The sequence below is a fragment of the Embiotoca jacksoni genome, unplaced genomic scaffold (assembly GCF_022577435.1).
Source record: "Embiotoca jacksoni isolate LCO1_2020_lvr unplaced genomic scaffold, fEmbJac1.0.p SCAF_69, whole genome shotgun sequence".
Taxonomy (NCBI): Eukaryota; Metazoa; Chordata; class Actinopteri; family Embiotocidae; genus Embiotoca; species Embiotoca jacksoni.
Window position 1 is genome coordinate 956,803 of NW_027185424.1, and position 16,231 is coordinate 973,033.

Here is a 16,231-nt window from a genome sequence, read left to right on the forward strand (position 1 = left end):
TTAATACCACTTATATTGTTCATATTTTTGTGCAGTTTTATGTCGTGCCTTGCGTTTTGATCAAAATATGCACAATTATAGCTTTTCCTGAAACTCATTTCAGATATTAAAGTCCTCCTCCAATTCTAATTTAATTCAGTGTTGAATTGTGCATAACTCTGTGTAGACCACTTAAATACATCTCTTTGCTCAGTGTTGCTCACTAATGACCTGCATGTAAGCCCATTGTGAAGTTTATACTTTGTTAACTATTATTACATGACACGGTAAAGTCCATATTGTAATGTAACATCTATAAACAGTCCCCTTGTATTTGAACACACTCTGTAGTGTACATTGTTCAACTGTATATAAGCTCATTATGAGGACATGTCCAGTTTATAAGTTACGTAATACATTAATATCTACAGAGCCTAGTCGATCTATATTATATTTACAATATATCGCTGTCAAGCCACAGTGGTAATAAAACCACTCAAATTCCAAAATGCTCACTACGGCAAATTAGGTTCATTATGATGATGAGGTTTAAAAGTCAGCACCAAACTTCACACTTCGGGTCCAACAAAGGATCAGTATATTTTCATATAATTGTAATATCATTTAAGAAAGATGCCACCATTGGTTCACATGAATGTCCTTCATTTGCAGTTTCTTCAAGAAATGTGTTTTTCTTTTAAATGTGTTTCCCGTCAAAAAGTCCCCATTGAAGTTCAACTTATCACCACATGGTATATGTGTATATGTATAAGGACAGTTTGGTCGATTCCTCACATTATTTCCACAAAATATTGTGAAAGAAGAATGCTTGCCAATTTGCCTTTTTGTCAACTTACAATTCAACCAGACAAAACATTAAACATTGCAAATGATGAGGGTAAAATATGAAGCATCCAACCACGAGAGAAACACACTGCTGACTCTGTCTTCATGGTAATGGACCGTGTTCATATACTGCTTTTACCCAAAGCAGTTTTTCAGTTTGTCTTTTATGAGCCTTCAAAAATATGGCTTATTAGACATTTCTGTATGTTTTCAGTTTTGGATTTCTTTTATTTTCTCTCTATAATAATTCATCTCATGTACAACAGTTGGTTGAAACATGATTCTGGATATTGACAATGAGTAGACTGTGTACAGTACTTCACTTATGTAAAGCACCTCTTCTTCGGCAGGATATTTTACAGTTTGACTGTGATTCCTGCGTATGAGCTGTTTGTCCTTGTGTGGGCTCCACCAGCGTGGTGACGTGGAAGTGAAGTCAGGATAAAAACAACAGCAGCTTCTGCATTCTTAACGCAGCTGAGTTAAGTGGGTTAGAGCTTTGCCACATGACCTACTTCCCCTCACAGGCAAACACACTGATACTTAGCAAGGATGCCGACTCTGCAGAGAAAATCCCTTTAAAAGTAAGACTTATATTATTTCAGTTATTCATAATCAGGCTCCATTGCCAGACAGTGAAGGATGATTGGAAAATGCTATACATTATGTTGTTAGTTTGATCATCCTCATTTGAACTTCATGTAAATAAACCACACCTCTAACAAGCGGTATGACAAATACACAAACACAACCAAATGGGCTGCTTGGAATCAGTGCTTGCAATAACACTGAGACCAAAGACAAAACAAAAGGTTATTCTAAATTAGTATGTACCTTCGTCTGTATCGGTTTAGTATTCTCAAACAAAAATTGGAAAATGAAAACATGTTTCAACGCAATTACGTTTAAAAAAAATCAGCGGTTTTCTTTTTAGAAAACAAAAAACCAACAACTACAAAAAAAACCAGTATCCATTACCACAAAAAGCAAAGTTCTGTTTTTTTTATTTTTTTTTAAATTATAATTTGATTCCTGATGGCCCTTTTAATTGGGAACCAGGCAGCAGCAGGCGGCTGGAGAACCGTGTAGCTGTGCAGCGGTGGAGGTAATGCCGACGCCACGCAGCCTGGGTGTCCCGGACCTGAAGCTGCTGGAGGCGCACGCTGCTGGAAAACATCCCAGTAGGAGGTCCGTGGTTCTCAAACAACAGCTCAGGAATACTCACATTTATCTCTGCCAATACTTTTGTTGTTTTTGTTGTGGATGGATGTGTACATTATACAGGCAAATGTTTCCTACTAAGTTTTCCATAGAAACTTTACAACCGCTTGTTCTGCTGCCCCAAGGGGTAAACATATTAATCAATTCTGCCATAAAACAAAGTCCAACTGCGTCCTAAGTCAAGCTTTTAATTCATTGTTTCATATTTCATCAGAATCATGTCCTCATCGAGGCCTGATCCTTTCCTTACTCCAGTAAAGTCTGGCTTCTGATTGAAACATGATTCTCCCACGCTGCCGGTAGTCTTTTGTCTGGTGCTACATAGGATCAGCAGTAGGGAAGCTCTGCACGTGATTGGTTGTTATTCTTATTATTATTATGGGAGGATGATTATGAACCCGCTGATTGACGGTGAAACAACAAATCACAGCAGCGAAGGGTTTAAAGTGTGCTTCCCTCCAGGTAGTCTAAACCAAAAAAACAACAACCTGGTCTGAGTGGCGTTACATTAATTTGACAATAATGTTGAGCAACAGAGCATGAAGAGTGTCAGACAAGACACGGCAGAGCCTCAACAGTCAACAGCCACCCAACTGGTATGCAAAGTAGGCCGATAGCAACGTTAGCATCAGCAAAACAACCACAGCTCCAATTCAACCGCAGATCATAAGGGAGCTCATTTCTCTACGTATTTGAACGTTATTAATTCCTTTCCTGAGAATTGGGTCTGTTATGAGAACATGCCCATTTCAAATGAGAAGCCCGCCACATCTTATTCGTTCTAAATAATAGCGTTATTTGTCCTCCTAAAAATATCCCATGTTTGCTGAATTTATGCCACCATCAAATATTTAATCACATACTTCACTGTCTACTGTTTCATGCAAACTCCAGAGCTTATGAGAAAAATATTGGTTTACCTAAATACTACAACTTCCTGTATTCTTTTCAAATTAAAAGTCCCATTTGAAATTATAAGCCCTCTCCAATTTCATGCGTGGTCCAGCCATATTCAAGCGTTTGACCTGGTCTTGTCGCTCTAAACATTAAAATGGTTGTTCCCTTCGATTCAATAAATGTATGTTGTAAAAATCAGCAGTATCTTTAATATTATTTGTTATTCTCTGTAGCATGTAACACTAAATTTGCTGATACCGGTCGATACACACGCCAACATGTGAATAAGTGCAGCACGGGCAACTATTTTTTTCCACTCCAAGGACTGCTCTCCCCTATTGGCTGCTGCTCACCATCGCGGACATATATGAACTGTATAGCAGTTATAGACCACTGTGAAAGGAATGAAGAGTACATTAGTACTTGAAGTATCAACAAAAGTTTAGGCATGTTTGCTCTGAGAACTGTAACTACAGAGACAGAGCAACAGCTACAAGTAACAAATATGACCTCTCAAGCGTAAAGCAACGTAGTCAAATCTAGTTAATGACATCAGTTGTAGGGACCGAGGTATTTCCCTCTAACTTTGGTCAGAAATGAGAAAAAGAAACTGACTTACCCAGGCCATTCTCACAGTCTGTAAACTCCATGGAATGAACAGCGCGGTCAACTCCATATGGACCCATTAGTGTCCTGTTAGAGGGGGAGGGAGGAAGAGGACGGAGAAGAAGAGGAGGGACAGAACAAAAAGACATGGGAAAAAGAGGTCAGATCATCTGTAGGAGCCCTGAACTGGGATTTGACTTGATGATGAACATTGAGCATTTTTGTCATTAAACACAATAACAGTGTCTCAGTTTGAGCTGCAGATATTTGTGCAAATCAATGTCTTCCATACACCGATGAATACATGTGAATAAATGTTGGTTTTATGCTCATCATTGTGCCATGTCAGGTTCAGGTTTAAATTTTAAATTTTGTCAACTTTTAAGCCACTAGTTTTGTCAATCTGGAGATGGGGTGTCGAGCGTTTCTGCGAAACACACTGAGGAAGCATTGAGCTCTGATCTAATCCAATGTTCAGGACACATTCGCAGGTGGCCTGAACACATCAGAGCTCGATGCTTCCTCAGTGTGTTTCCACCTGGACTTTTGCTGGCCACCTGTGGTCTGATCACGGCCAGGTCAGATATGTCCGGATTGAAGTAGCCAAATGGGAACAGCCTCTGAGGACACACTCTATTTAGGATCAACCTGAAATTTGGTACTCTTGTGGACAAGACGTGTACCTAGAAATATAAAATGTACAAAGTGTTGTGGTTCATATTTTAGCAGGGTCACTGCAAAACAAAAAGTGTAAATTTACTTCTAAAAAGTGAAATTAATTCAATACTTTTTTTGAATGTCTTTTCCAGTTTAAAGGGGCTCTATTATACAAATTCTTTGCTGTTTGGTATATATATTCTGTGACTCCACTGGAGAAGCTTTCCGTTATTCAAAGTTTAAAACTTTTTATTGATCTTATTCTGGCTCTTTATGAAGCCCCATGAGTCCATCCTCTGTCTGAAACCAGCATGTTAGCTCCCCCTCCCCTGAAAGCCCACTGTCTTCTGATTGGTCGAGCCCAAATGTGATCCAGAAAATGAGTGGACAACAACAACATCTGCAGCAACAAAGATTACAGCGGGTTTTGTAAATATTACTCTCAATACTTGCTTCTTGTGTCACATAATAGTGTATTTACTTCTAAACTCTTTCAATCACAAGCCAAATATCGATTTTTACTATATATACTCTTGTTACTTAGTATATACGTGGGGAATGTACAAATATAGCAAGGACATATTATTTTGCTATCACCTAATACCACCTATTATTTTCTGGCATGCTGTGCCTGGAGCATACGATCATATAAAGAAATGCATGATGATTTGATGTAGGCAGGTCATGAACTGATAGCTCAGAGCAGTCTGAAGCTCGAGCATTTTTCTCAAAGGATTATATAGTTAAATTTACCTCATCATTTGAGACTTGGGCCACATTTAATATATATAAAAGGTACTGTTTAAACAAATGAACATGGTTCTGTGATGTTTAAAAATGTCTGTGTGAATATGTTTATGAAGCCTTAAATAGAGATATGTAAAATTAGGTGGAAATAGGCTGAGCAGATAGTGTAGAAAGAGGTCATGTAACATTATAAATGCAATTTACTAACCACTGAATTAAAAAAGGATGTTTCCAGTTAGAAGACATGTAAAGTATTTTGACTGGAACGGATATTATTATTATTATTATTATTATTATTATTATTATTATTATACTGTTTCTGACACTAAGAACAGGCCAGGTAAAGTTCAGTCAGAGTCATCAACAGTTTGGTGACAAAAAATAAAAAGACAGTTAATTTAGTGGAAGACATCTTTGTCAGAGCTCACATGCTGTACAGTAATCTCCAGTAGATCAGGTTGGCAGAAATGATTGTAGTCTTATGTAACAGTGCTGCACAAAAACTGAGCACTGTGGTTCTTTTTCCTCATTACTAATCCATCTAAGTTTGGCTCATATAGCAATTACAGTACATCCTTTTCCTCAGACTGCACTGCAAACATTAACATAACACAGAGATCAACAATATAAACTGCGCAAATTATATGCAATATTTTATCAGTAAATTTACTGGATTATTGTGTTCATTTCTGGAACAACGTCTTCTCTTCAGTGTCGCCTACAGTTCCCCGTCTGTCTGCACCAACGACAAGACTGATGATCAATATTTCAGCTGCAGAGGTTCACCAGTGGCAACCTGACACTCCTGCTGCTGTCAGTGAAACAACGAGGCACACGGAGGCCACGCAACCTCAAAGGAGCACGTGGTCTTTATGAATGTCAGTCAGCAGCAGAATGAATGTACTATTCATTAATATTTGGGCAAGTGTGAAGCACAATTCATCACACTGATGACCTGTGAACACAATTTTAAGGATGGAACTTATCTCCTCTCAATCAGTGCATCTTAAATGTTAGCAGTCCCTCAGTATGTGGGAACCTTTATTAACAATAAATTATTATTAGCTTTGTGGTCATCAGTCGATAGACTTTGCACAGTTGATATCACATGACCTAAGTGTGGCAGTTTGATCACATAATAAAAGGTGATTGTATATTTGGGCTGTAAAACTATGATGTAGTTGAATCCTCGAGAAAGAACCAACAAGTGAACCTTCTGTTTTGGTCAAACGCCAGATGGACTATGAATGGGATGAAAAACATTAGTATGCCTGGAGGAATATCTTTTTGTCAAACTAATGCAGTCAAGGTCAAGAATAAACTTTCATGCTAAAAATTATGGTTTTGTTTAAATAAACACACTTAACACGTTACATATGACAAACATGTTAAATTGCCACCAAATATGGTTTAACAGATCATATTTCATATTTCAAATTCTTGGAAAACTGCTTTATCGTCTCATCTTTTTACACAATAATGCCCCTAATAGGCCATGAACATCAGCAAGTACTGCCAATCAGAAATGTATATTTCAAGAATTGCTATGTACATGATATATTGAATATGTCACATCACTGCTGTGATGGTGACGTGAATAATTATGGGGTAAAGCAAGAGATACAAACAATAAAGCAATAATTATCTGAACATCACTCCACTGCGCTTCTAGTGGAAATTTTCTTTTGTTCAATCTCATATTTCACTATGTTATTAAAAAAATAAAAGAAAGGAACATGCTTTGCCTTGGCCAAAAGAAAAGCCGTGTGGCCCTGATCTAGTGGCTGTAGCCCTGTCTGAGGAGATCAACCACTATGTTCGCTCCGTTTAATCTCGGTGATTTGGCTTCACTGTTGTAAACACAAAGAAGAGCCAAGATTTACAGCTTAATTATTTTTTAAAAGTTTGTCTTCTGGCAACGTCTCATAACCAGATTTGGTTTTCAGTTCCAGTTACAAGTGTCACTGGGTGATCATTTCGTAAAACATGCCCAACAGTTATTTGCTATATTGGCTGGGAGTTGTGTCACAGGTTCAATATACCAGAACTGCATCATGGAACACATTTTATTTCACTAACCGAAAACACCAAGATTAAACATTGACGTTATACCCAATGGAAAAAGTACTGGCACAATCTGCTCAGGTCACGTGTCCTTGCTGTGTTGGACTGGTGGTCCTTGTGACCATTTCAATATTCCTTATTGTTGAGTGATAGTTAATTAAGGTTGAAATAAATGAAAAGCTTCAACTTTTAGTAATTGCAAATGTCTTTTGACAGATTTAAACCCCATTAAGCTCAGCACAGGGACCTGGTTAAAGCTGTCAGAGGTCTTTCTATGGGTGTAAGTGGCTGGACGCTGGCCAATGTTTGCATGAAAGGAGTCCTTGATGCATGTTGTCATTCTGGAATCTGACGGTTGTGATGTGCAAAAGTATGAAGTAAATGCTATCAAAACACAGAGCTGCACACCTCTGAGGCTGACTAGACAACTACTTGTAGCAGTGATATTTCATAAGGTGCATATGTCCTAATCTACAGATGATTGCCAGGAAGATCTCTGTAGTGTTGACTGCATGTTCATTGATCAGTGCACATGTCAGAGTACCAACAACATCCACTTTAATTGGCGTTAGATGCAACACATGGCTGAGGAGGAACAACTGCAGGAATGCTGTAAGGGAGCCAGGATGGTTTGACCACTGTTCAACAGTTCAATATGAATTAGACGTGTTAAACATGCATCACTACACGATCCATGTATGCTGTCTGAAAATGCTATGAGACTAGAATAGAATAGTGTTTTTACACAATGACAATGGGCTTAAATAATAACTACATTGAAAGACACAATCAGTGCTCCACAAGTGGGCCTACTCATCCAGGAGACTCACGACTCAAGTTCAGTAGTGGAACTTGCTTTAACTCCCAAAGTAATTGCCAGACAAAACGTGTTGGATGTTCCTCATTAACAAACAAAGTGCCTCTTATTGAATAATTTAAATGAATATGTTTAAAGTGTTCTTTTATTTTTAAAGGCAGTGAGCCAGCTGACATGAACAGAAAGGGATATTACAAACGTGGTTTATTATCTGCATTGGAGCAACATAGTAAACCCCGTGCTTTTACCGTGACTCTATGGAGTTCATTCATTACAATTTTTCAGGATTACGCTACAACCATTTATCTGGGAAAGCAAATGACTATTCGGAAACGAGTTGTTAAAGAAAATAATAATATCTACAAACGATTGGAGCGGACATTTGGCACAATGGTTGTTAAAGGAAAACCAACGAGCGCGGCGCGCAGAGACGAGATGGAGACGTCTGTCCTCTCCGGAGGAATGGTTTCCAAAATAACAGCAGGACAACCACTTTAACCAGGGCGACACCTACGTGTTGATATCGGCTCCAATTTGTTCCCCTGACCGTAAATACACTTCGACACTAAAGCGCTTCATGTTTAAACAGTAAAAGCAGCAACATGTTTCCTGGTTTAAGAGCGAGAGTTTGACAGGACATCACAAACCCCACTTCAATTAAACACCGCCAATGTAACAGGGTTAATACACCAGTCACGCTCTATTCTACTTGTTCATCTCCCAGCAGGAGTCTTACAACCACTCCAGCATCACCGCTGCAACATACACTCAACACCGGCTTAAGTGGTCACGCAGCAGCATCAGTGTTTCAGCCACAAACAGTTTCACTCGAAACCCCCGCTTGTTTGAGTTTTTCTTACCTGCTAATGATGACAGCTCCTTTATACATCACTGAAAAGGTTGGCATTTTGACATGGAGCCCGCTTCTCCAGAGACGGTCGGTCGGTCGGAGCTTCCCCAGCTTTCAGCCTCCAGCCAGCAGCTACATGATGGTCTGTCTGCACATGCAGGCAGCCTCTAATTCCAGTTAACCAGACTGTCTGCTCCCAACATCTCCACCTTCACCCCACCACGGTTAATCTCTTACATAACCAAAGTCGCCGCAAATAAAAAAAAATAAAAAAAATAAATAAAAAAAAAAGCCACTGAGGCTGCACGTGATTTTGGTGATATTTATCTCACATTTTCACTATATGGCTCCCTGTCATCTTCCTCTGCCTGTTGGACTGCAGCAATATCATGTGTTGCTTAAAACAAGAGCTGCAGGTTGCATTCAGCAAAATCTGTCTATTCTACAATGTAAGATTATTTTTGTATCTTATCAATATTCAGATTTTTCTCAGATAGAGTTAGAGTGGAATATCTTACCAGCTTGTAAAATATTAAATCTAACTGGGGTTTCCATTTTTACCGAACCTACAATTTTGAATGATATCCCCCTCTGCTTATTCTCAAAATAATAATACACAGTCATAAGCTAAATGCTTTGTTGTTTTTTTTAATATAAACTGCAACTGAATGTTTGGCACTAGTCTACACTACCAACTGGCTGTTGAGTCACAGAGAAGTGAAACAGAGCAGGAGGGGCTTAATGCCTTTAAACACACTAATGCATAAGTGCCCTGCTCTCCATTTTGAAGCTGCAATTTAATATGCAGTTGACATCCATTACTCAGTATTGTCATTTGTCATCCAAACTTCGGAGCATCTGTGTTCATTTGCTGCCCGCTGAAGCTACATTTAACAATTGTGTTTTTTATCAACAATTAATCAATTGATGAATTAAATTCATTCTATATTAAAATATATGAAAAAGCAAAAGAAAAGCTCCCATAGCACAGCCCTGACTCAGACTTGCAGTTATGTTCCTCTCCTACGTTACCTCAATCTGCCTGAGATACCATCATCCCATAAAGTAATTCTATGCAGCTACATCAGGCCATAAAATGAAACAAATAAAAAAACAAAAACAAACAGAAGGTGGAGGGTGGCACAAATCTTTGCAAACAAATACTGGTCAAAAGATAAAGAAACACTCACATTGCCAACCAATCACACAGTCTGGACCACAGGCTTTAATGTTGCTGGAATTCAACCTCTACTTAAAAAGCTCCCTGTGGTCCTCGGTGCTTCTAGACAATTATAGACTGATACAACAACTCCCCTGTATTTATAAAATCCTTGAAAAAAAACTGCTTAATATTTGACCATTTGAACAAAATATGCATATATATATATATATATATATTTTAAAGATTTTCAGTCAGGATTCAGAGTGCAATGTGCACAAAAACAACACTGGTGAGAGTCACCAATGATCCTTTGAACTCATCTTGATACTTGTCCTGCTGGATCTTAGTGCTGCATATGACACCATGGATCACAATATTTTATTAAATAGACTGGAACATGTCATTGGGACTAAAGGAACCTCACTAGGCTGGTTTAAATCATATTTATCTAGATTCAAATGTATTAATGACAACAATGAATCATCTACACACACAAAGGTTAGTCATGGAGTTCCACAGGGTTCTGTACTAGGACCATTATGTTTCAGTTTACACATGCCTCCCTTCGGCAATCCTTTAGAAAATTCGGACAAAACTGAAGTTATTGTACTTAATTCACACAGACAACAAGTCTCTGAGACTGCCCTCTTTCACCTGCTAGACATTGTTAAAATTAACAACATCCTATCTCAAAGCGAGGCTACAAAACTACTCAATGCATTTGTTACTCCGAAACTGGACTGTTGTAGTTTCTTATCATCAGGATGTCCCAATATCTCTCTGAAAATCCAAAATGCTGTAGCGAGAGTAGTGACAAGATTTATCAAGAGAGATCATATTTTTTTGGCTTCATTGGCTCTGTGTAAAATCCAGAATAGAATGTAAAATCCTTCTTCCTTCATACAAGCTCCATTTTATTTAGTGGAACCGGCTTCCGGTTTTGGTTCGGCAGCCCGACACACTCTCAGCTTTGAAGATTAGGTTTAAAACCTTCCTTTTTGATAAAGCTTTGAGTTTCAGCTGGCTCAGGTTACCAATAAGCATCCTCTGGTTATGCTGCGATTGGCCTCGGCTGCTGGGGGACCTCCCATGGTGCACTAAACACCTCTCCTTCACTCCCTCTTTCACTCTGCATGCATTTATGCCACTTTTGCATGTCATGTCAACTTTGTCTTCCCTCTCCACTAGTGTGTTGGCTCTCTCGCTGTAGCTTTCTGTGCTGCTGTGTCTGATCTGGGGTTTTTAGTGAATCTGAGAAACACTGAAAAACTTCAAAGTTACTGAATACTGACATGAAATATCAACGACTGGCAGCTTTAATGTAACAACAATAGCTGCTTCAGCCTCAATACAACATCCTGGATGCCTGTGTTTCATCCGTGCAGACTAAATGCTTATTTAGTTTAAACACATGAAAACAGCTTAATACATGTGAACATTTCCTAACTTCGGTTTGCAGGTGCAGGAAATATCTGTGAGAAAACTCAGCCTATGTCAGTGTGAAGCAGTAGAAAACATACCTGGCAAAACCTAGAGGCATTTTCAACCTTTGGAACATGGCTGTGGTTTGTGGAAAAGCCTGGATGTCGGATTCTAGCTGTTAACATTGGCTCTGCCTGTTTCCTTTCCTGATGCACTGCAGCTGCCAAGCAGATATGAAGAGTGCCAATTGATGAAGAGGTGATAAGCTTACGGCAAAAGGATAAGACAGACAAATCCATATGGCACAATGAGGTGCTAAATATAGGTCTTTGTAAGAGGGCTACTGATGTAGTCCAAATGGTGAGCACAGATTATACTACATGTCTCACAACTATACACACACACATTAGAGCGTAGTTATATTTGATTCTATATTTCCAACATGCTTTACAGTTTGCTTTGGCTCCAAGAACTAAGAGCTGTTAACCTTGTGTGTAAAACTATTCAATAAATGCTAATAAAACATTTTTAATTGTTTTTCAAGAGCCCTATGAACCTTTTCCTATTCTCAGGGTCATTTCTCGCTTTAAAACTCTTTGTTCAAAAGGGATATGAATGATTATTTTTCATAACAGTGTTGGCTATCCAGTTGTTTTTTTTATCAATTGATGTTGGCAGATTTTTTTTTTTTTTTTTTTCACTCTTTATACATATAAAAGCAATGTTTTCAAATGTATCTCACCATAAGAATTCTGGTAGTAGTGATATGTTTTCATAATTGCATTGGCGAGATTGTCTAGAATCTGGAGATCTCAGAACCATGATGGCCTTTATTTGACGGTAGAGATTGACAGAAAAGAAAAGGGAAGAGAGCAGGAGAATGGCATGCAGTGTGGAACCGGCCGACTGCCCCACAAACACATTGTTTTTTGGTTTATTTTTCATACAAAGACAGATGTAATGTCCGTCTTATGTTGGAGACAATCTGCTGAAATCTGCTGCGATTAAAAATGGATTAGTCGACAACGCTTTGTTGCTCAGAGAAACAACTATCATCAGAAACGTGACGTTCTGCTGGTTTTTTTTTATTTGCGGTATGTTGTGACTGATTTGGACTTCATAACCTTTTCAACTATAAAGCAGAAGTTTGAAGATGGGTGAAGACATTAGTAAAGATCCCTTTGCAGAAGTTTGACCTGTCTTCATCACATGATTACATTGACATGGAAATATGTAGACATTATTATTGTAAAGGTCCAGTTCTTTTCTTTCTTGTGAGATATGTAACATATTTATGCAATGAGGAGTTGTAGAGTCCAAGTTCAGCTGTTTTATTTGATAAGAACTTTGCTGTGCTGAATATTTACTGAGCAAAAAACCCAGAAGATGGATTTTGAACACGCTGTCAGATTTTCGGGCTCTAAGGGTGAAACTCAGCAGTGAAATTACAATATGAAATTGTTATGGTAAAAGTGTTAGCAAACACATCTGACACTCCAGCATGCCAGGTTTGGCACATTGGGGCCTTCTGACCGGATCATGTCAATTACTGGGCATTATGGGAGTTATTATAAGCCGGGTGTCCTGAGACATCATTTTTTCATGTTTCACATTTCACACACTATGTGTTGGGGCATACTAAATCCATTTCTGGCATACTAAATAGTTTGGTAGTATAGATATTGGAATGCACAGTTAGTTTGAAGTCCTCATGTAAATGGAGAGCTGGAAAGTGGACAAAAGCAGTTAGCAGCAGCAGAGGGCAGAGACAAAAAAACTGTGATCAAGTCCTACAGTATTTAGCAGCTTTCAGTCTGAACAGGAAGTCATAGAAACACACACATACTGTTAGATTTGATCCCAATCTGATCAAATGTTATTAAACCCAGATATCAGTTTTTAGACTCCAGGTTGTTTTAATTATAAAGGAGGCTAATAAAATGCTGCACAGGTAATCTGTGATCTCTTTTATTGGTTCAACCTCCATTTGACATCAATTATCATAAATCAGCATCTCATCATTTTGCCACTGTCCATAAATCAGTTTAGCTGCACCTGTACTTCTCAAACTACCAAAGAAACTGAAAACATCAATGGATGGTCAGATAGAGGAAAAAAATACAAGACGTAGCTTTCACCATCGATGAATCAAAGACTATCACATCTGTACAGATGTCATTTTTCAGAATTCTCACATTCTATTAACCAGAAGTTTCTATGTTGTGAAATACTTTAATTCATGAGATGAGTCCACTGTTGATATACAACAGATTGAACCTTTGTCTCAACCTCTCTGACTGATAATTGTCACCATCAACCAACATTTATTCCATTAACAGAATAAACCTTCAAAATCAGACAAATACAATCAAAGTATTTCCAATTCATTTAAAATTAAAACTTTCCGTGGAACGTGATATTGTTGAGCCAACATCTAAACCAATCAGCTGTCAGATCAGGTGAGACACATGCGTTTCCCATCATGCTCGTGGCGCCTCGCTCCAAAAACTGCAACAGCCTTGATCACGTGATGTTGTCATTGACTACTTTGAATGACATCAGAGCAAAGTAGGGTTAAAGTTGGTCAGAAATCAAACCAGCATGCACTGAGTGCCGATCACTGGGGGTCGAATCTTATCTCAAACAAGCCTCGCTCTTCCACCTGGACTTCGTATCTTTTGCAAGTCAAGTCTTGACTACTACCTTCAACAACTCTGTTATCCCGACCCTGACTGATAAGAACCTCGGAGACACTCGACAGTCAACTCTCTCTTACTGCCAACATCACTGCAACAACACGTTCCTGTAGATACATGCTGCACAACATCAGGAGAATACGTCCTCTTCTCACTCAGAAGGAGGTGCAGGTTCTGGTCCAGGTTCTGGTCCAGGTTCTGGTCCAGGTTCTGGTCCAGGCTCTGGACTTTACCTTGAACAGTAGAACTTTGGTATCTTAAAATAGAACTTACTGATAGAATTTTGTAGTTTGGCTTTCTGGAAGAAATTGTATTTTCTTGATTCTTGTTGTTCTGGTTTTGAACCCTCGTGGTTGAAATGCACTTGTTGTAAGTCGCTTTGGATAAAAGAGTCAGATAAATGAAATGTAATGTAATGTAATGTTTGCTTAAACTGGCCAGTGTAATTCAATTCTCTTATATACTTTGAAAGATCAGATTGACTTGCCACATGTGTCGGTGTGTATAGTGACAGATTTTACAACCAAATTTCAGCGTCTTGGTGATGTAACACTGACACACCAACTTTTTAGAAATGATAGCACCAGGACAGAATGGATGATGGCCCACCTCTGACTCCCACAGTAGCTCATAAACCCTGATAACTCTAAATCTCTCTTCAGCTGCAGGAACTCCTTCCCTCCCTGCAGGGTTTCACTAAGTGGGTACAGAAATCCGATGGCAATACTAGTATGTTGTAATTTATTCCCTAAACCCAGTTTGATCATTTCCTAAGAATCAAATATTTTAACACAAGTTTTGTTTGGAAATAAGACAAAAAAGATCCCTAACAGTTAGGCTGAAAAAAAACCAACCTTCTAGTTTGTCAATGATATTGAGCAAAAACGGTCATAGGACCTTGAAATTGCATGGACCTGTATCATTTAAGCTTTACCCTGATGCGCGACACTGACACAGTATGATGTCTATCGTGAAATATGAATCTTAGACATGCCAATATTTGCCAAATTCATAAATGAGTCTTGACTGTAAAATCTGTAGAGTCCACTCTCGGCTATCAAGCCCTAAATTTTGGGTTTTCAAGGACCTGCTACTGCTCACTATATTGAATACCAATATAAATTAAAAAAAATTTTTATTTAGTAATATTAGAGAACTTGTTTTTTCGGAATGTGTATTTACTTGCTATGTTTTGTTATTGCTGGAAATAACAGGGATCCAATCGTGGTGATTTCTGAGTCAAGGGTTTTACATCTTCATATCCAAACATGAGCAGCAGTCATAGTAATAAGAGCTTTTGCCATTAGGATTACATGCATTATGCATTAATCAGATCAGATTTCCTCGGTTCAAACAGCAGTGCAGAGGCTGTATCACCAAGACTTTTACCATGACGCACCAAAATCCACAAAGTCCTGGGTACGTAGTTTTGAAATACCACTAAGTTACGTCCTTTGAAACCAGAGCTGCTTGGGTTGCATATCAAGCACAAAGATCAACGGAGTGAGAGTAAAAAAAAAAAAAAAAGCCAATTATTTACCTGTGCAAATAACTTTGTCTTTTGCACTCCGACCGCCTGGAGTCTGCTTAATGTCTTTGTTGTGATTTGTTATTGACAACAGCTATGATGCTATTGTGGTTAACCAGCCATAATTTGAAACACTGCAATGAGTTAGAGAGTGTCCAGTGCTTGAAGTCTGTACTGCCATCTTCTGTATGGCTGGTGTAGTTGTGTTGAATATTTTGTAATTATGTGTATTATCACGTAACATTTTGCTGCCTAACAGGCCGCTGATCAAAAGCCTGGCGAGCTTTTGTAACCCTATGATATAGTCTAAACCTGAAGTTCCTGTTCTCTCAAAGGAACAAAATACACTGCTCCAAAAAATAAAGGGAACACTTAAACACCTCAATGTAACTCCAATCAATCCCACTTCTGTGAAATCCAGCTGTCCAGTTTGGATCAACACTGATTGAGGATCAGTTTCACCTGCTGTTGTACAAATGGAACAGACAACAGGTGGAAATGAGGCAATTATCAAGACAACCCTATAAAGGAACGGTTCTGCAGGTGGTGACCACAGACCGTTTCTCTGTCCTCGTCCTTTCTGGATGATCGTTGGTCCCTTTTGCATTTTGCCAGTGTCCTCACCACTAGAGGGAGCATGAGGTGTCTCCAACCCACAGAAGTTGTTCAGGTAGTGCAGCTCATCCAGGATGGCACATCAATGTACACTGTGGCAAGAAGGTTTGCTGTGTCTGTCAGC

The 16,231-nt window shown here is 38.7% G+C and overlaps 1 protein-coding gene across 4 annotated transcripts in view; it reads right to left on the bottom strand.

Moving 5' to 3' along the window:
* LOC138214240 (syntaxin-binding protein 4) overlaps window positions 1–16,231 on the bottom strand; it is a 106,743-nt gene that overhangs the window by 60,031 nt on the left and 30,481 nt on the right. For 3 of the 4 annotated variants that reach the window (XM_069175639.1, XM_069175638.1, XM_069175640.1), the window contains exon 2: window positions 3,563–3,636. In XM_069175639.1, coding sequence (XP_069031740.1) covers window positions 3,563–3,636 — 74 coding nt within the window. Of the gene's footprint in view, window positions 1–3,562; window positions 3,637–8,694; window positions 8,970–16,231 lie in introns of those variants that run through there. The other variant, XM_069175641.1, reaches the window with a different exon arrangement.